Source organism: Tetrao urogallus (genome assembly GCF_951394365.1).
Source record: "Tetrao urogallus genome assembly, chromosome: 3".
NCBI lineage: Eukaryota > Metazoa > Chordata > Aves > Galliformes > Phasianidae > Tetrao > Tetrao urogallus.
The window spans coordinates 41589575-41610183 of NC_136815.1; the positions used below are offsets into that span (position 1 = coordinate 41589575).

Consider the following 20609-nt stretch of genomic DNA (forward strand, 5'->3'; position numbering starts at 1 on the left):
TTTTTGAAATTACCAGAAGAGTTATATTAGAAGGGATTTCAGGATACCATCTAGAATACTTTTCATAATGTGGCAGCATTTCAAATTGTTCTTGTCAAAATGTTTGCTCTGAAAACATATGAAAAAGAGAAAAACATTTCTGAATCATCTTCTTTAAGTACTATCAATTGAAAAAACGGAATTTGTGGGTTATTTTCCCTGTGAATGTAACCAGTTTGTCTTTCCCATACTGCCCTGCAATATTTCTTTCTTTTTTTTAAGAATATTTCACATATAAAAAAATTCTGCTGTTCAGTCTCCTTTTCCTAGATTAATAAAAGTGCTTCTCTTCAATCTTTCTGATCAGAACGTTTTCTAATTCCTAGCCATTCTTTCTCTGTGAACTCTCTCTGTTCATTTGTTTATTTATTTATTTATGAGTTGGAATGAATTTTTAAAGGTCACCTACAGCTAGATCAGTTTCCCAGAGTCCCATCCAACCTGAGCTTGAGTGTCTGGAATTAGGGTCCCTGAAATGGGCACACTACTTCAACTGTGACCTTGCTACATCTTCGGCTTTCATTCCTAATGTCCAGGACTAATAGATGTTTTAAACTAGATATTAGTATAATTATTTCCTATTTAACATCAGTGAATCATTGTGACTGTCTGCCTTGTTTAACTGGTTTTAAGTAGTTGTTTCCTTAAGCAGGTTTGAATTTGTGTATCATATACCTCCAGAGCGTAGCACTTTGTATTTGTTTACCTTTAATTTAGCCTTGTTGGTTGTATACCAGCTTGTAGTTTATCCTATTCCAGTTGAATGTATCTCTGAGGAGATTGTATAGTTAAGCTCTGCCAGGATATCTGTGTTGCTTCAGTCTCTTCAGGGTAATGAGAGGGGAGTGAAGCAAAGTGTTTTTCAATTTCTGTATGAATTTCTGTGTTAGCTCAATAGAGATATTGGCATATTAAGGTAAGTCTTAGAACTGAACAGAATTAAAAGTATTCAGTTCAGTTACACAACATATGTCATGTATGAATTAGCAGACTGTGAGAGTGTGCTTACTGGTTCTGTGAAGTCTAAGGATTCACCTTGGATACATAACAATGGAACATGTGTATGAATAGCATTGCATGAAATATCTCTAGTTATTGTTTAATAGGCTGCCTTTTAATTATAATTTAAAATAAATTGTTTAATTTTTATGAAGAAATATAGGAGATATCTGTATTACTTAATTACTTAAAATATATTTTAGGTAGAAGATTTGAATAATAAAATAACTGCACAAGCTGATGAGAACGTAAAGATATCAGATGATTGTTCTGACTTGGTTAAAGCTATGGAAGAATTGGTAAGTTCTTTATTATTTTATTTAAGTAAAATGTCTGCATACTTGCTTCTTCTGTGTTGACCTGACTTATTCTGACTTATTCTAAAAGTATCTTAATGTTTTAATGATCCTTAGAAATCCACCAGGGAAACTGATCTACAAAGTAGAAAGCAAAAGCTTCTCAAAATCAGTGAAGCACTGGACATTTTGAAACATGAAAATGAAGGACTCCAAGGAGAAAGTGAAGAGTTTTTGCAAAAACTTGGAAATTGGTAATGTTAGCAATATAAATATTGGAAGCAAGTGTTGTTTTATCACTGAAAGTACACCTATAAAACAAAACCTTGCTGTTATTTATTATTTTTTTTCTGTAACACACCATTTCAATAATATCAGATTGCCTTAGGCTGAAATTTATCACTGGCATTTTTTGATCTTCATTTGAAAGAAGCAAAATGAAAATTCTGCCAAAACCAGAATACATAGTTTGATAAAATAAAATTACGAAGTTTCTGAAATTCTCTTTGTTAATGTAAGCCTCAGTCCCAAAGGCATTTCAGTAAATCTTCTATGGACTTTACTTGTGTTTTTTTTTAATTTATTTATGATATTTAAAAAACAGAAAATCTGAATATTGTGTGTCTCTGTTTTTCTTTGAATTCCTGTAAGATATTATGCATTTTTTGTGGATCCTCAGTTTATTGATTCCAGATAGCGGTACTTTAAGCTGTATTTTGCATAATGTTCCTAGTGCATTTATAATATAACAGCAAATAAAACAGATTTTCAGTTCTTCATTTACACACAAGTATCTTGTTGGTTTTAGGTATCTTACAAAAAGAAAGAGTGCTCTTTGCATGGAATTTTATTTGAGTAATACAGAAATCGTAAATCTTTGATCTTACTGGGGTTCTTGGCTAAATAAGATGAGTTCTAAAGACTATAAATATTGTTCTCTTGGGGGTTTTGCCATTGAGTGCCACACAAGAGGCAGGATGTTCGGTAAAGCTCAAAGCTTTTAAATGCTCTGATCTGCTGCTCATCTCTTGCCTGATATTGGCAATATTTGGTGTGTCATATCAGTACTGTGATACTCTGAGCCTATGATTGTTTCCTGGTTTCAGCTGAGACAGGGCCAATCACATACCTGTGTGTTGGCTGTTGCTGAGCAATGAGAGCTGCTGCCAGGTTACACCACAACAGACTGTAATTATTTTTTTTCTCACAGTGAACTGCCAATTTCTTTAAACTCCTCCAAACTTATCTTATGTGGCGGTTGTCAAAAAAGAAGTGAAATTGTCCTTATAGTTCAATCTTTGTTTTCAACAAGGAACAGAAAGCAGTGCAGGGATGACGTATTTGTCTTACATGACTTATTTCCTCAGTATAGTAATGGAAAGAAATAAGTAGTTTTTATCTTAGTGACATTAGACCAGGTAAACACCAGTATATCCCAGCTACAAAGAAGGCTAATGGCATCCTGGGCTGTGCTGGGAGGAGCATTACCAGTAGGTCAAGAGAAGCGATCCTTCCCTTCTACTTATCTATGGTGAGGCCACATCTGGAGTGCTGGATGTGTTCTGAGGCCCTCAGTAGAAGGGAAACATGAATGTATTGGGGAGAGTCCAACACAGGGCCATGAATATAACAAAGGGCCTGGAGACCCTCTCCTAGGAGGAGAGGTTGAGAGCTGTTCAGTGTGGAGAAGTCTTGGGTTGACCATAATAATGTTTGTAAATACATTATGAGAGGTTTAAAGAGCATGTAGCCAGGGTCTTTTCAGTGGTGCCCAGTGCCAGGACAAGAGGCAATGGGCACAAACTTGAACAGAGGAGGTTCAAGTTCTCTTCAGAGCACCAGGAGCACTTCTGTGCTATGCAGGTGACGGAGCGCTGGCACAGGCTGCCCAGAGGCTGTGTGTGGGCTCTGCTGCTCAGAGACCTTCAGCAGTTGCTTGGACGTGGGCCTGGACCCCTGCTCTGGTGTCCCTGATGGAGCAGGAAGGGCCCTGCCAGCCTCAGCCATTTTGGGATGCTGTGATTCTATGATGAAGGTTAACAGTGGGAATGTGTAGGTAAAAAAAATGGCTGCATGTAGTTGTTTGATACGAAGGAACTATCAGGGCTTACAGTCATGAATGAAGTAAGTGTAAAGTTTTAGGGAAGAGCTTGGTGTATTCAGCATCATATAAATGGATGACGAAATCCTGCCTTTACTTTTGATTTTCAAATATTTTAGCTTCACTTATTTAATATTGAGTTTTCCTTTTAGTAAGCAGACTTTATAAAAGAATTTTATTTTAACAGTTCAAGAGCAAAGGAGGCATATCAGTCAGAAGTCAAAACTCTCAGCAAAAGCATAGAGGAGTCTGAAGATCAAATAAAACAACTAAATGAAGAGCTTTGTAAAGCTGAATTATCTTACAATGAAAAAAAAGCAAAGTATGAAGAAATCCAAGAAGAAATAACTGCAGAAAAGATCATGAACAAGGTTCTACTTTTTTTTTTTTATTTTAATGTGGAAGAAAAAAAAAAACAAAACACTTCTACTGCACAGAATTACTAGACAAGCGACGAAACAATAAGCAAATAATAATCTAGGATTTCTATATTTTTACCACGTATTTTAAAACACTTGAAAATCTGAAAAATTTGAAAAAACAGTAAGGAGAAAATAAATTGCTTATTAAATGGTCACAGAAAATGTCAGGCTAAAAGTTTATAAATATTAAAGCATACTAAAATTCTGCTATTTGTAGGTAATTCAATGGGAATACTAACAAATAACCTCATTCTTATGTAACTAAGTGATTAGAAGAATTTGCCAATCAATATAGTTTCATGTGATAGCAAATGTAGACATTGTGCATGAGATACTGCATTAGAGTAATTATTTAGTTATCATTAGAAAGTAATTCATTATCCAGAATTGAAATATAAATTCGTTCTTATATACAGGTTTTGCCATGACTGTGTTTGAAGATTTTTGTGGGTTTTTTTTGCTTGACATAATTCTTAATAAATAACATAGTACATATGCATTCAGAAATATGTGAAGGAAATAAAAAGAGGAATTTTTATACCAGGGAGATATAAATGGTGTTTTGTATATTTTTCATTAGTGTTCTTCTACTGTATATGAAGTATAGATTGCCTGGAAGGAGGAACTTCAACATTTTATTTTCCGTAACAATTTCAAGATTTCCTAACTTTTAATCAGGAAAATTAAGAACATTCATAGTATTTTCTAGACTAGTATGTATTGACATATTAGGCTCTTCACATTTTTCCTAAGTAAGCAAATCCAAGTACTGGACTCTGCCTGAAAAACAGGAAAGAGGAATTGTTGGATGTGATTTAAAACAGAACCAGTTGAAAGGCTTTTTGAGCCAAAGGGAAAAACTGTAAAACATGGGCTAGAAAACTTCAGAGCTTTTCATTGTGCCAGGTTGTCTTCTCTTGCATCAAATTTATATTACTGGCAATATCTGAATTTGCACCAAGTAGGTTTGCCCTATAAATTGTATTTTTGGTATATTATGCTGTTCTATGGCTGTATGTTTTAATGCTAAATTTGTTCTGTCTTGTTTGTATATAAATTTGTCAAGCACCGTTTTCCCTGCATTCTTGATGGTGTGCGCTGAAACTTACACATGAATGGATGTTCAACTGCATGAGCAGGGAGTCTTTTATGGTGCTTTTTTTGCTTTTTACTGGGAACTTCATGGGTGCTAAAAATTAGTCTAGGAAATAAGGATTTTAGAAGAGTTTTAGGGAAAAGTCCCTGTTTATTTGCTTAATTTGTATTTTTCCCTCAATTATTCAAATGTAATTTAGGATTAATGTTTAGTAATCCAGATGTTGTTAAAATCAGTGCTTCTGGTCATCTATTAATCTGACACTGTCTCTAGCAGCCTTCCTATTCAGATGTATTTGGGAAAGGATTTGTCACTACTTCTTATGTACTTTGCATGTTTAATCTAAAAACGCCTATTTAACTTCCCTGATGGTGCTTTTTGATTTAAATCCACAAAGTTCAGGATCTTTTCTGTTTTGCTTCTTTTAGACATCATTTCAAATGTTGGAGGATACAGTCTGGCTGCTGACAGCTTCCTTTCTGTTTAGTGGTGTTGATTTTTCTATTTGATGTTTCCAAAACATCCATCAAAACCCGATTTGCATGTGTTTTGAGCCTCTAGTACGATATATATAAATAGTCTCTGTCTAGCTTGCAAATATTTTACTTTTTCAGCTATCCTTCATAACATTTCTAATAGACTAATAACAAAAAAATCCATTTTTGAATTTTGACTACAGCGTTACTTTTTGGATTTTGTTGCTCCTTAATCTCCCTAGTCAAGTCATAGATAGGGTTAGTATCCTGGGCATGCAGCCAATCAGAAATATATCTCATTTATGGTTATGCATTTATGGTTAGAGACAGAATTTCATTTTGTTTGTGTTCTAGTTTCTTTCTTGGCAGAACTTCTACATTAAGCCATTGTTAGTGTCCCATCTCCAATGATTGCTTTCCAGCATCTCTTAAGTTGATTCATTACCCTTCTTGTTGAGTATCTCCGTTTCCAGCAGCATCAGAGTTATCATTTTGTTATCAGCTTTAATGATTATGGTTAATCTGTGGTTAATCTCAGCTACCATAATAGCTAAAGTTGCGTGGTTATATTTTCAAAACTTAAACACATGAAGCCACATACAAAGATGGCCAGTTGCAAGAGCTAATTACAAGGCAAAAGTTGCTAGTTCAGTGAGAACAGAATGCAAGGAAGCTAAGATACCTCTCTGTCTACTCAATAGCTGAAGAGAGCTGAATTTTAAATATGCCCTTATAAATGATGGTGCAATTTTAAGTTGATTTTCTGGTCTCTGCTGATATTTTGTTAGAGCAATTACCCCTTGATGTGTCTGACAATGCATCTGTCTGTAACCACCAGTTAAACTGTCTCTGTGGGCCACTGAGCAGAATGGAAAATATATTCACACAATCACCAGGTGTTATCATCAGTCATTCTAAATGATGCTGCATTTTTGAGAGCAGTCCAGAAGCTATAGTTCTAAGTTCTAAGGCTCAGTAGATTTAGATTCAGATAGGTTTATGGATGTGTTAGGGGCGTATGAAGGCCCATGGACACTGATTTTTGCTCAGAGTTTTCCTTGGAGGAAATGTATGAATTTTCATCTGGAAATAAAAGTCACACAGAATCAGAGAATGGCCCAGGTTGGAAGCTCTAACCCCCCCACCACATGCAGGGCCACCAACCTCCCCATTTAATACCAGACCAGGCTGCCCAGGCCCCATCCAACCTGGTCTTGAACACCTCCAGAGATGGGGCATCTACAACCTCTCTGGGCAAAAGACAATGTCTACTACTTATTGATTACAGGATTTCCTCGAAATGTACTTTCTACATGAATGCAGGTCTGCCTGTCTTCTTTTCCCATGAAGTTTGTAATAATCTTTTTTTGATTGGAGGCTTGAGAATAATTGTATTATTTTATTATTAAAGAATTGTATTATGACCTGCTCATGCAAGAATATCCCTCTCTAAGTGCTGATGGCACATGCTTCCAGAATGCAGATACAGATGTGAATTAAACATCTTGAAGAAATAGATTTCAACAATAGAAGGGATTGAGTCTGTTTCTAACTTTATTGTTGGCCACGTTATGCCTAGTTTTGCCTAAATAATGTCCTTAAATTCACTTAAAAGAAAACAGAAAAGTCTAATTAGGATTTGGCTTACTGTGTGATCAGGTATATTTTAGTTATGATGATCTGCTAACATGACATACATTAAACTAGAGATTTTCAGTGTGCAGACTAGAATAATTTATTTGACTGTAATTCTAGAAGTGGTGTGAGTAGAATGCTCATATAAGAAAAGGTTGAAACGTTCAGATTTTTTTCTAGAAATTATGAAAAAAGTCCCATCATAGGCTGACAGAAGGTATTGAGATTGTTTAAAATCTCAACATTTGATGTTCCATATCATTTTAGGTGAGCCACTTCAGCTTCTTCATGTACGTTAAGCTCAGAAAATAAATAAATAAATAAATAGTTACTGATATATTTATTCAAATTTAAAATATAGTCTTCCTTTTCTTGTAGTCTATATTTATTTAACTACTGTGCATGAGTAAGTGTTGTAATTTCATCTTTTGTATAGTTCTGTGATAATCGAGAGAAAATTTAAAAGTTGTGCTTGTCCTTACTGTGATGTCATTGCTGTTGTCTATTAATTTATTTTCTTATGTGTTGCATATGACTTTTTTTTTTTTCCCCAAAGAATCTGGAGTGGAATCTTATAAAAGAAAGTCAAGATGCAAAAGAAATTTGCAAAGTGATTCAGGTAAATATGACATAAACCCATTTACTTGAAAGCTAAGTTTTCCTTCTGTGTTCTTTTTACTTTCTACCATAAATTAGCTCTGAATACCTTGTAGCCAATTTATATAGAAAGGTAATGGGTTTTACTAAGTAACTGAGTTTGTTGTTTTTTATATTCAACTAGGAAAATGCAAATACTCATGAAAACTTGGACCATAGTAATTGTATTCAAGATGTTTGCAATAACTTCCAGTTTGCTAGAAAAAAACACAACAGCTTTCAATAATAATTCATATATGCAGAGACAGTATCATCTGAATTTGTATTTTTCTTCAGTTTTCTTACTGAAATTCCAAGTAGGGCATTGCCATCCATTTCCATCCTTTGGAAAATCAATTCCCTCAGGTTCCTCCCTTGATAGTATGTGTAACAATTGTATTACATGTGTTGTAGTAACTGTCAGTTCTTAATGTTTCAAGCAAAACACGGAGTGGAAGCTCCAGGACTGTTTTCTGAAGAAATCCTCAATTTCTCCATTCAGTGTCACCAGTAAGAAACAGGGAGGGGGCCTTAAGTTGGAGTTATCAGAACCAGGCTCTAGCTTCCATCTGATCAATGATAGTCTGAGCAGCAGCTTTCCAGACAAGAAGATAACAGAAATTAAGAGATTACCAGTTAGTCTTCTAAAGTTGGAAACCCTCTCTAGCTTCTTTTGTGGTTGTATCAAACAGGAAAGAGATAATCTCAAATGCTGCTCTTGGATTTACTGTGCTGTGCTGACCATAAGTTCTTCTGAGATCTTTGTTTCTCCTCACTCCCCCACCCTTTTTTTTTTTTTTTTTTTTTTAGAGAGAGAGAAATCTGATCCTTTTTATTTGCTTGTGGATATTCAACCTCCAATTGAGGTTACAAAGCTTGTTCTCTTCCATTCTGTGACTTTGAACTTGCAAGAAATTTGCAGTAGAACCTAGCACATACATTTCACGCTTCTAGAAAGAACACCTCCAGGAGGGATCTTGCAATTCCTTTGCATCCCTGACATAAGCGAGAAGTGTTGAATGCTCCTCTTCTAAGCCTTGTGGTGCTCAAGGTTGTCACCATCCTGTGTCTTTGTGGCTGATGCCCACCTTCCCTCTAATTCTTAGACTTTGCTTCAGAGAAGGCTGAAGGGAATGCTTTTTGTCCCAGCTGCTGCAGCATAACAGGTTTTGTTTGCTGCTTCTGAACATCTTCACTTTCTTTGGATTCATTACTGATAATTTTCTATTATTCATTGGAACTAAAAATTGCTGCCTTCTCTCTTGGTTCTTGCAGAAATCCCTCAGTAGTCATTCTAGCCTACTTCTTTCCTTCTACAGACAGGAACAGAAGAACAGTTCCCTAATGGGATATAAATTTGCTGCTGAGAACTTTTTTCATTGCAGTTCGTGTGTTTTCACAACAGAGGTTCATTTTTATAAGTATCTCATACTTCTTGTGGGTTCATCTTTGTATCTTATACTTCTTGTAATGTTCATTTTCGACTACAATTTCTTTTACTATTTTTTTTTTCCAAAACTAATAGGACAAAACATAACAATGATAGCAAAGGCTACTGAAAGAGCAAAATCTATTATTAACAACTGACTATAAAAATGCATAGCAGTTTAGAGGAGAGTCTTTTCTAAGGTAGCTAAAGGGAATTTCCTAATGCCATCTGAGTATAACCACCATCAATCCAGAATTACTTACGCTTATCTGGGGAGCTTTTCTATTCTACTTACCAATCATTTTGTCACCTGAAACTTAATCCATAACCTTCACCTAGCATAGTGAATTTGAAAGTTCTGTTGCATTAACTACTAGAAGCACTTCAAGTAAAGGTATGTTTGTAGACTATTAAAGGAGTTATTAAGGGATTAAAAGGATTTATTTTCCACCTAAAACTAAAACAGTAAGTTGTGTATATGGTCATTCCTTGCCTTCTTTCCAGTAATCTTCCTGGAACTCTGGTTCTAAAAGGGGAAATCAAAATGGTGGCAGTTGAATTCCACTTCATATATACATAGATATATAGATATCTATGGTTCTAGATATATAAGTTCTAAACAGATAAATAATTGAGTTCAAGTGATGGTGAATTTGGTGTAGTAGAAATTCAAGTGTATGTAAGACCTCTCTGCTCTTTATAAACAATGTAATTGCTAGTACATAATATTTCTCTTTCTTTCTCTTTTTGTATTTCTTTTTGGTGAGAGAAAGATGAAGTTGGATGTAAGCTGGCTCTTAAGCTGGTTGGTGTATTTTCCAGCCTTGAAATGTGTTTGTTTATTTTTGCAATTTTTTTTCCTTTCTATCCTATATTCTTTCTCTCTTTTCCTTTTCTTTTTCTGACTGTTGGTTTTCTGTTTGTTTTTTTGTTTGTTTGTTTGTTTGTTTTTGGTTTGTTGGTTTGTTTCCTGAGAACTTTCCTATGGTGATAGCATTTCCCATCAGAAAAGACTTCCTTTTTTAACATCATTAATATTTGGAATTTTAATTCCTCTTTTTGGAATACTGTTCTTCTGTTTGCTTAAGTATTACTGAAAATTAATTGTCTGCTTCAAAATAATACTTGTATTTCATACTGTTTGTTGCTGATGCCTCTTCTGTGTTTGTTTGCCAGTTGTAGTGACTATTCAGCCTTTATTATTCACGTGCTGATTTAATGGCCAACTTTCCTTCATTCTGAAGACATCTTGAATTGCACAGAATTTTGTGGTCTATTCAAAGTATTCACTTAAGGATATAATTTTTTTTTTCAGATTTGAATTTTTCATGTTTAACTTATGCTTCTGATTTCAATACTGAAAGGTATTTCTCTATGTATTTCAATAAACAGGCCAGGACTAAAGATATATATGATGAGCTAGAGGAAAAGCAAAGAGAGAAACTAAAGAAGAGAGAAGAAGATATGAAGAGGATAGAAGAGCTAGAGAGACACATAGCTCATCTAGAAGCAAATTTTAAAAGAAATGAAGATCTATTTAATGAAAACCATAAGGTAAAAGTGGTAGATTCTGAGCCATTTCCTGACGTGTTTTCTAATTGTTATTACAACAACAAAAAAAAAAGTAAAAAGAAAAAAAAAAAGAAAAAAAAGAAAATTAAAAAGATGTAACAGAAGAGTTCAGAAGAGATTGATTATTAAGGTGTGTAATTGTGCTGTGATACAACAAAACATACAGCCTGATCCCAGCCTTAGAGTCCTGTCCTTTCTTGCCTTCTGTATTAGAAAAATCGTTATTTCTCTTTTAAGTTTTGTGATTCTCTTTCTTACAAAAAGGAAGACTGTTTAGTAATTGCTTATTTCCTTTGTATCTCTTTGTTAAGTTATAAGTTAAAAAGAGCAACCAATGTATAAGCCGTGGCAGGCTGGGAACCCTTTTCCATTCTCTGCTTTGTGAGTGATATTGATTTTTTTTTCCTTTTTCTCATGAAATGTCTGTTTTATATAAGAAAAAGACACAGAAAATCTTAGTCTTAAAAACAAATACTCATCATTCTGGAATTGACTTTGGATAAAATACACCTTTCTCTTCCAAGGTCTGTATTCATTTTGCTTCTGGTAAAGCATTTGTACTGTCATACTCTGACGTGTTCTGAAAGCAAGGCTAAATAGATGTTTTCCTCCAGAAGTCCAGTAATGACCTCGTACAATAGTATTGCCCGCATGTGCTGGACGTATTAATGATGCTAACTCTTCCTAAGGGGAAAACCTTGGGAAAATTTTCAGGAAGTAACCTTTCATCCAGAACAGTTCAAAAGAATAACAGGAACGACAACGGAAATTGTAAGACTGTGAAGCACTTCTTTTGTTACTACAGTTTCCTCTTCTAAATCTGGCAATCTTGTAGGTCTTTAAAACTTTCCTTATAAGGAGTGTTGCAGCAGTGGTGATAAAAAACAGAATGTACATTAGACAATGTTATCTAAATAAATTACTGTTGGAAACCAAGATATTACAGTGAGGGATGGTTTTGAAAAATACTCATAGTAGTTGGATCAGTTTATTCAGTCTTTAAAACTGGAGGCCTTAAGTGGACAATCATTTCCTTAAGTAATGATGATAGTGACCAGTGTCTGTGGGAAACAGATGTTATTTTAATGAAAAGATGTGGAAATAGTCAAAATATAGACTCTAGAGTTTGATATAAGATGTAATGGCAGTTCAGTGACTATTACGTATACATATATAATGTACATTTAAGAAAAACACTAAATGAAACCAATACTACCTCTCCTTTACAGAGCTGCTAGGATGTAATTTATTTGAAGATTTTTAATATTTTTTTTCTCATTAAAAACAATTCCATAACATTGCATTATTCTTTTTGTACATCCTTTTCTTGATTAGATTCTTATTCCTTTTCTTATTTTGGGGAATGGCTCTGACAACTAGAAACATTGGAAACATTTCATTTGTTTTCTGTCTTCTGCCACACGTGCAGCAGAGTTTAGCATTCACAGTGATCATTGTACAAATCAAAAGCACTAATTGTGAGATGTCCTGTTGTCATTATGCTTCAATTAAGCTTTGCCTTACAAAGCCTTTGTTCTGTATGCCACCATGAAGTCATAGGACCATTGAATAGTAGTTTGGAAAGGACCTTGATCAGCTTGTTTCAGCCCCTCTGCTGTGGGCAGTGACACCTTCCTCTAGGCCAGTGCTCACTAAACTGCTCACTAAAGCAAGCAGTTTTTCAGCGTAGGGAAAATTACCTGAAATTTCCCTCCACACACACTCCCTATGTGCACTCCTGTTTCTTGGCTGTTGGGTTTTTTTTTTTCCTGTCAAAAGAAATAAGTATTTTATATACCTGAACTGAAAATAATCAGTTTGAAGGAAAGGTTTATCTCTTAAGTGTCTGAGAGAGGAGAAAAGTTTCACTTGTCTGTTGTTCCCATTAAGAAAAAGCAAAATACCTTCATTTTTGTTTCAAAATCAACACCCAACAAAACTATTGCTTTTCCATAATCCCCATACATCTCACAGCTCATGCTTTCAATCAAGTACAGATAACATCTTTCAAGCCTTTTTAGTTTAAATACCTGGTTTTTTATTTTTGGTCAATGCCAGACACAAGAGTTTCTGTTGCCTCATCCATAAGCTCTTACAGAATCATTCTGCAATCATTTATGGTTCAGTGATCTGCCTACTGGTAAATAGTTTGCCACAGGAGATCATCTCTATTTTTTATTGTTACTCTACATGAATTGTTCTTTATATTACCTGCATATAGCAATACTTCAACACTTTGGGGGGAAGACTGGAGAATGTAGAATAGTTTGAATTTAGATAATGAATTATTTGATAGTTTATTTTTGGTTCAGGTTTAATATGTCAGATTGGAAAAAAAGCCCTTCTCTAATAGCTAATAGTATTTTCAAAACAGCGTAATAATGGCAGTGACAAACGGTGTTAGCCCTTCCCTAGCTAAAACTAAGTAGAAACAATGTGACAAAGATCACATCATTAGTCTCCTGGAAACCTGGGGAGGTGTGGCATAAGTTATGTATCATTGTCCATAGCTGTGTATTTGCTTCTGTAATAGAAGCTTGGAAACAGAGTTTGCCCAAGCAGATTTATATGTGAATGATGTGTGAGGTACTGGTAGTGCCAAACAAGAACTTTCTCATTGATTAAATGTTTAAAATGCTTCAGAATGGAAATATTAATACTGATTTTAATGTTTATTGTTATATAAGATGAATTGAATTTGAAATTTTGAATAACATAGCATAGTTGTTATGCAATTATTTAAGTACCTTTTGTGATGTAATTTTTTTTTATTACATGCATTAATAATACTTTATATCATGTAGTATCTGGAGCTCACACTAATGATGCAAATGAAATTAATACAATTGAGAAGAACTGTTTTGTTTGAGGTACTAATTAATAACAGACTGGATGAATGAAAAATACAAAAATCAATTATACAAATATTGCATTTTCCATCTTCTTCCTCTTCTTCCTAGTTCTCTTTAGCTGTATTTTTCACGAGTTAGTGATAAGAAATAGTAAACATTTCTCCTTTGTATTCCTTCCATGGAAGCTATTCCGATGTGTATGCATTTTGGTTAGATAACTTTATTTGTAGCTTGCTTGGCAGAAAGAATGTAAAGAAGCCTGGGGAGAAGAGTGAGCAGTGATATTTTGTTGTGTGATGATAAACACTGTTTGAAGCACCGAAGATGTTTTCTCTTTTATGTGTGCATTTTTTCCTTCAAAGCATAGAGTACACAACATATGAATGAGCATGCTGTGTTGATAGAAAAAAGGTGTAGAGGGGTAAACAAAAGTAAACTTAAGAATAGTAACTTAAGCAGTTTACAGCTAAAATATTATCTGATTTCTCTGGCAGGTAAGACAATATGTTTTGAATAATAACACATCTTTTTGTGGATATTCCCTCCAGAAACTCTCCTATTTAAATCAGAGAGCACAAGAGCTAGATAAAAAGCAGAAGCAAACAGAACAACAGCTGAAGCAAAAAAGAAATATTCTGCAACAGCAGTTAAATGCTATACAGGTGAATAATTTAATGTTTTTGTGGCCTTTTTGAAGTACATTTTATCTCAAAACTTAAACTGTCTTTTCTACACAGTTGCTTTGAAACTATGTACATGTAAATAGCATATGCTTTTTTGTCCTCTCATGTAGTTGCACTAATGTATGAGGTCCATAGCCTTAAAACAGAGTAAAGTACAAAGCAGAGTAGATATTGGGGTCACTGAGAAGTCCTTTGCTTTCTTCATTTGCTGCACTGGCTCAGATTGCTTGAGGGGCTTTGGAAATGTAAAGGAGAAAATCAATAACAGATGAAAACGATACTGGTGTGATAGAAAGTGCCTGCTAATTGCATGTTTGCACAGCAGATGGCATCTTTTTGTAAATGATGGCTTATATCTGCTGTATCAGTTACTAAACTGTATAATCCACTGAAGGGAATGACTGAATTTCATTACTGAACACTATGTTTTATATGAATGTGTTCATAAGCATTACAAGAAGAAAGCATCTTCTTTCTAAGATATTGTTCATATTTATTATTCTTTCATTTGTATATGTATAAACTTAAATTAGATTAAGCCTTAAATTAGATACTAAGCCTCAAAAATGAGTATTAGATAAAAATAAAAACAAAACAAAATGCTTTCATGTTGTTCAGCATATCTTTCACGAACCTGGTAATTTCTTCCTAAAATCTCTGACACTTCCTACTTGTGACAATCTTAAAGTAAGGATTGGAGAATTCACAGGTACATTCAAGCTTCTAAATTTGATAGGAAAGACAGAGTTTATGCATCTCTTTCTGTGAAACATGAAGCACACTGCAGGTTTACCAGAAGACCTTAGAACATGTGGAAGTGACTGATGAGTCACATACTGGTCAAAGTACATATCAGCATATTGATATTCAGTAATTCTACGTTATTTTCCAGTGCAAATCATTCTTAGTCTTTAGTTTTAAGAATACCTTTCTTAGTAAGTGTAAATAACTGTTCCACTATTTCAGGTAGTGTTCTGTGGAAATGAAACAAAAAAATGTAGAAAGCCAATTTTATCACATCTCCAGAGCAATGAACTAGTAACGATATTCGGATACCATTAGTACTACCTTCTTAGAGGTTTGGTTGGTATTCCTTAAGCACAGCAATTGAAGTTTTGTGAAAGGGGTGCTAAGCTGTTAGCTACTACAGCAGACCTTAAGGAGGGGCTGTGCAGTCTACCAATTTTTAGATTACAGAATGTAGAATAACTCAACGTTTTTATTTGTCTGTTCTAAAAACTGATTGCAAGTTATTTCTCTTCTGTAATAGGTACCAGATTGCATTGACCCAATGGCTAGTATTCCCTGGCCTTTGAAGCCAACCTTTTCACTTTTTATCTGCCTTCTCAGGATGTCAGAGACAAAATGCTTCTTCACTGGCGGTTTTGTTCTAACATAGTTCATATATGAATCTTTAGGGAAAAAAAAAAAAAAAAAAAAAGAATGAACAGGTCACAACTTCTTTTTATATGTACTTACACTATGCTCTGATGCCTCAATCATCTCAAATTTTATTATTTGCTTAAGATTAGGGCCTGAGCCCTCTGCTCTGATATTGCATATACTACAGGCTATCACATTTCCCTAAGTTCCTCTGACTCTAAAACTAACAGGGATTTGAGACTCTATATGGGGATTTGTGTTAATTACCGTATCTTCATTTTCTTTCTAATGATTCTATGTTCCTGCAGGAGACCTGAAATTTCCACCTTATCCTATAAAAAAAACGTATTACATTTTAGAAAGTTCAAGAGGTCTTAAGGTATCTCATGTACTTCTGTGCTTATGTTCCTATCTGTAATAAAAGCTTTGATTCATCAATTTTTTTTTCAGCCTCCTTTTAGCTATACCTTTACAAAACACTTACTTTATAAGGAAAATGATCATTAGGCTATGTACCAGGGTATTGCCTCAGAAAAATGGTACAGTATATTAAAAATATATATATATACTGACCTTTATTAAAATATTTACATATATTCTTTGTCTACTAAATTTTAAGGTCTTGAATTTTTTTTATTTTATGCAGTGTTTATAATTGGTGCATACTTAAATTATCTGAATATGTGTGTATATATGGGAATAATCAAAAGGTATTTTCCTCTCTCTTAATTTAACCCATTTATGTAACTGCTTAGAGCCCATTAGTATGGTTACAAAATCTAATGCAGCTACTTTAAAAGTATAACCCAACTAATAGACTCAACTTCTTAATACTTTTGTATTGCTGCAGTGCATTATGTTTACCTTGTTTATTGAGGAAGCTGCAGTGTTTTTTTTACTAGATACTGATGCTATTGGAAGTACTGTTTGCTTTTGTCATGAATCTTTACTCTTTTTTTGATCCTATAACTGTTGGTCTCTTTTGGAATGAAAAAGATATTGCAGTGTAATATCTCTTCTGTGGGTTAGGAAGTTTAGTTTTTAACTTGGTGTTTTTCAAAAGCTTAATATCAGAATCTCTTTGAAAAGTTGTGTACTTTGAGATGAATTTAGCAGTCTTGTCCTCTGTGCTTATATTCTCCGAAGTATGGAGTACAGAGTAACTCTGTTATGAAAAAAGGTCAATATTTAAAAGAAGAAAGCTCTCAATTTAGGCAATTAAGTGAATAATGGCAGTTTTCAGAGATAATGACTATGCTACATTCTGCCTGGAGTTGGTGCCATCTGAAAATTTGTTTTTTCTTTAAAGATCAGTTTTTTAGGTATTTGCCTGAGACAGTTTTGCAGCATGTAAGCAATTTGATGATCTAGTAGTAAAAATGGCCAGTTAAGACACTGCCTGCACTGAAATAAACAGACCCAGGCTTGGTCAGATGTGAAAATTGCTCCTTTTCATTGTCATTAATAAAGTTGTTGCTGTGCAAGGCTTATCTGAAAGACTTCTATGTAAAAGAGCAAAAATTAAAGAGGATATGTAATGTTATGTATCTTTATGAGGGTGATCTACAAACTTACAAACATACGCGTACAATATAAGTGACTGCAGAAATTGTGTCATAATAAAATGTATGGATATATGGTAGATGTGCAACAAGTTGATGGGCTGTAATTAGATTGGCAAAATCATGCTCTAATAGAAAAGCAATTATTCTGTTTCGCTGAGTACTTCAACTGCCCCTCTAGAAGCAGTTCTGTTTCTTTGAGTATACAGTTTATGATTTGATGCCCGTTATCATGTTCTTAAAATACAGCACTGGGAAATCTTGCCCTCCTAGTTTATATACTATTATACTATATGCTTTTTTAATTTCCAGGAAAAACAATCATTTTTTTCTAGTCAAATTGATGAAAACTGTCTCACTATGGAAAATTTAAAAAATGAACTTAAGGAACTCGCTGAATTATGGAATATGAAGCAAACACAGATGGAAGGTGCAGAAAAACTGTTAATCGATTTACGGTAAGACCTGCCTGTTATGTGAAGCTGTAAAGGTATTTTATTGCTTTTGTAAAAGTAATTTAGTAATTTTACTTTATTTCTATTTCTACAGGTAGTTTTATTGTTTTACAGAGTTATTCCTAGGAAATGTAATGCACTTTTCCTCAATAATTTGAAAGTATTTTTGTGTGTTTACTGACTGTAGTTGTAATGCATTTGTAGAAGTTATCCATTACACAATGTCTACCTACCAAACTGAATTTTGGGTATCAATATTACTTCTGGAAATCTAATAATATTCATGGTCAGTTGCATCTTTAATTAATGGTGGATTCCTCTCATTCTGTGTTCTCTCTGTTTTAAGAAGGTTGGATCAACATTTACTGTGACTGATGAGTCCTGAAAATAGTCTCAAAGGGCTCTATCTAACTGATTATGGAGACTGCCTTCTAGGCCACTGAAGCCTTGGAGGGCCATATATGCTGATTGCACAGCAGGCTTACTCTTCAAGGAGAAAGGTGAACCTGCTATGCAGTGTCAAATGGAAAACAGCTTGGATTGTTGAGTAGTGCAGAATAGCTAAATAATGAAAAAACATTCCTGGTGTCATTGTAATGCACTTTGCTGTCTGTCATCTTATTCACTAAATATACTGTCAATATTGAAAGATCTTTGAGAGATTATTGCATTAAATTCTTGTCTGGAAAAAAAAAGTGATACTATATATAGATTTTTAACTGAATTTGTGGAACAGAATTACAGACTTACTGAGGTTGGAAGGGGCCTATGGAGATCATCTAGTGCAATGCCCTTCTAAAGCACGTTCCCTAGAGTATGTTATACTGGCAAGCATCCTTGTGGATTTTGAATATCTCCAGAGAAGGAGACTATAACCTCTCTAAGCAGCCTGTTCCAATGCTGTGTCATCCTCAAAGCAGTTTTTCTCATGTTGAGAAGGAACTTCCTGTGTTTCAGGTTGTCTACGTTGCCTCCTGCCATGTTGCTGGGCAGCACTGAAAAGAGTCTAGCCCCATACACTTTAGCACATGCCTTTTAGATATTTATAAGCCTTGGTAAGATCCCCTCTCAGTCCCTCTTCTCCAGGCTGAGCAGTCCCAGGTCCTTCAGCCTTTCCTCATAAGGGAATTGCTCCAGGCCCCCCATCATCTTTGTGGCCCTCTGCTGGACTCTCTAGAAGTTCCCTGTCTTTCTTGAATTAAGGATTCCAGAATTGGTTACAGTACTCCAGCTGTGGCCTCACCAGGGCAGAGTAGAGGAGTATAATCATGTTCCTTGCTGGCTACCCTCTTGTTTATGCACCTCAGGATCCCATTGGTCTTCTTTGTCACAAAGGCACACTGCTGACTCATGGCCAACCTGCTGTCCACCAGCACAATCAAGCCCTTCTCTGTAGAACTCATTTCCAGCTGATCATCTCCTAACATGTTCTGATGCATGAAGTTATTCCTCCCCAGGTGCAGGACTCTATGCTTGCCCTTGTTGAACCTCAGAATTTCCCTTTCCACCAACTCTCCGGTCTGTCTAGGTCTTACTGAATTGCAGATGTATCAGTCAGTTCTCCCAGCTTTGTATCATCAGCAAATTTGCTGAGGGTACACTGTATCTCTTCATCCAGGTTACTAGTGAGTATTAATGGTAAAAATATTCAGAAGACTTTTTTTTTTTTTTCAGGCTGTTCTACTTTATTCTATTAATTTTGTTTTGACTGATATGTCACTTGGTATTTTGTCAGGCTGTTTTAAGTAAGTTTTGTTTAGCCATTTCTTGTTATATTTTGTGTTAGTCTTCATAAGAGTGCTGATTCCTGCCTTCACAGAAAAACTGATATTGAAGGACTGCTTCTGGTTTTACTCTTGGCTATTTTTCCTTTTTTTTGGGGGGGGGGCGGGGTATGCCGGCTAACCTAATCTGCTAGATCTGAGGTAAAACAGCCCCTACTTTTGCTGTCCATCTTTATCGTTATCCTTCTATAGTTAACTTCCTAACATTTTCTTCTGAAGAACAACCCTTCCTTCACTTATTATTATTTACCAGCAATGCAATAAAAGGACTAAATAACAGCTACTGGCATGAAATAGCAAAGAAATATTGACACAATGTTTTCAATATAATAATAACATTAAATGCTTTTTTTTTTTTTTTTTTTTTTTAATTAACATATTTGTCTGCAAAACTGAAAAAGATCCCATCACAAGTATCCCGCCTGGAAAGTTCTTTATACCATTGGCTTTGGAAAAATTATGTTTGCACTCTTGGAATAGATAAAGACATGTCCTCGTGTCATGAAATTAAGAATGAACATTAAATATATTAAATCCACGTTTTTTAAAAAATCTCATTGAAGTTTGGTGCCAATAAAATTAGAAGGATGATGACCATATCCTGTGAGCTGAAGATTTTGTGAGAAGCACACTTCCTTATGTTTCTCTTGCCCACTCTTTTTGTAGGTTTTAAGAAAAAAAAATATTTAAAAAAAATGAGAAGTGTTATTACTTATATACATTAATTATTTTATATATTTTGTATACTGCCTAAGGCAATTTATCTTCATTCAGTGCAGCCCAGGCAAGCTAGGTAGCTGGACATCCATGTCTTAGATGTTTCAGTTTTCTGCAGAAATCTTGTTCTGTAGAAAGTCTTTGATTGAAAAAAGACCATGCTAGGTAAGGACAGAGACAAAATAAATAAATAAATAAAATAAAGACATGTATGTACAAATGATGTGAAGCTTCCTTTTTCTGTCTCAACAAATAATAAAATATTGTTTACCCAGTGTGACATGAGCTCATTCTGTGTCTCAGAATATAATTATTTCAGCAAATGTTTCACATCTAGTAGTAAACCAGTCAATTCTCTAGAAGGTTATTTTTAAAAATGCAAGTTGTTATGAAAATTGAGAAATTTGTATTTCTTGATAGACTCATAAGTGCTCCACATATTCATGGATAAGATCAATCATATTGCTCTGTA

General features: G+C 34.5%; 1 protein-coding gene across 1 annotated transcript in view; it reads left to right on the top strand.

Annotated features, from left to right (window-relative positions):
• Positions 1-20609, top strand: part of CCDC178 (coiled-coil domain containing 178) — a gene marked incomplete at both ends in the record, with an annotated part of 172174 nt that overhangs the window by 39423 nt on the left and 112142 nt on the right. Inside the window, 7 exons of the mRNA XM_079533872.1 lie at positions 1242-1337; positions 1452-1588; positions 3623-3806; positions 7621-7683; positions 10522-10683; positions 14102-14215; positions 17494-17639. Coding sequence (XP_079389998.1) covers positions 1242-1337; positions 1452-1588; positions 3623-3806; positions 7621-7683; positions 10522-10683; positions 14102-14215; positions 17494-17639 — 902 coding nt within the window. The remainder of the gene's footprint in view (positions 1-1241; positions 1338-1451; positions 1589-3622; positions 3807-7620; positions 7684-10521; positions 10684-14101; positions 14216-17493; positions 17640-20609) is intronic.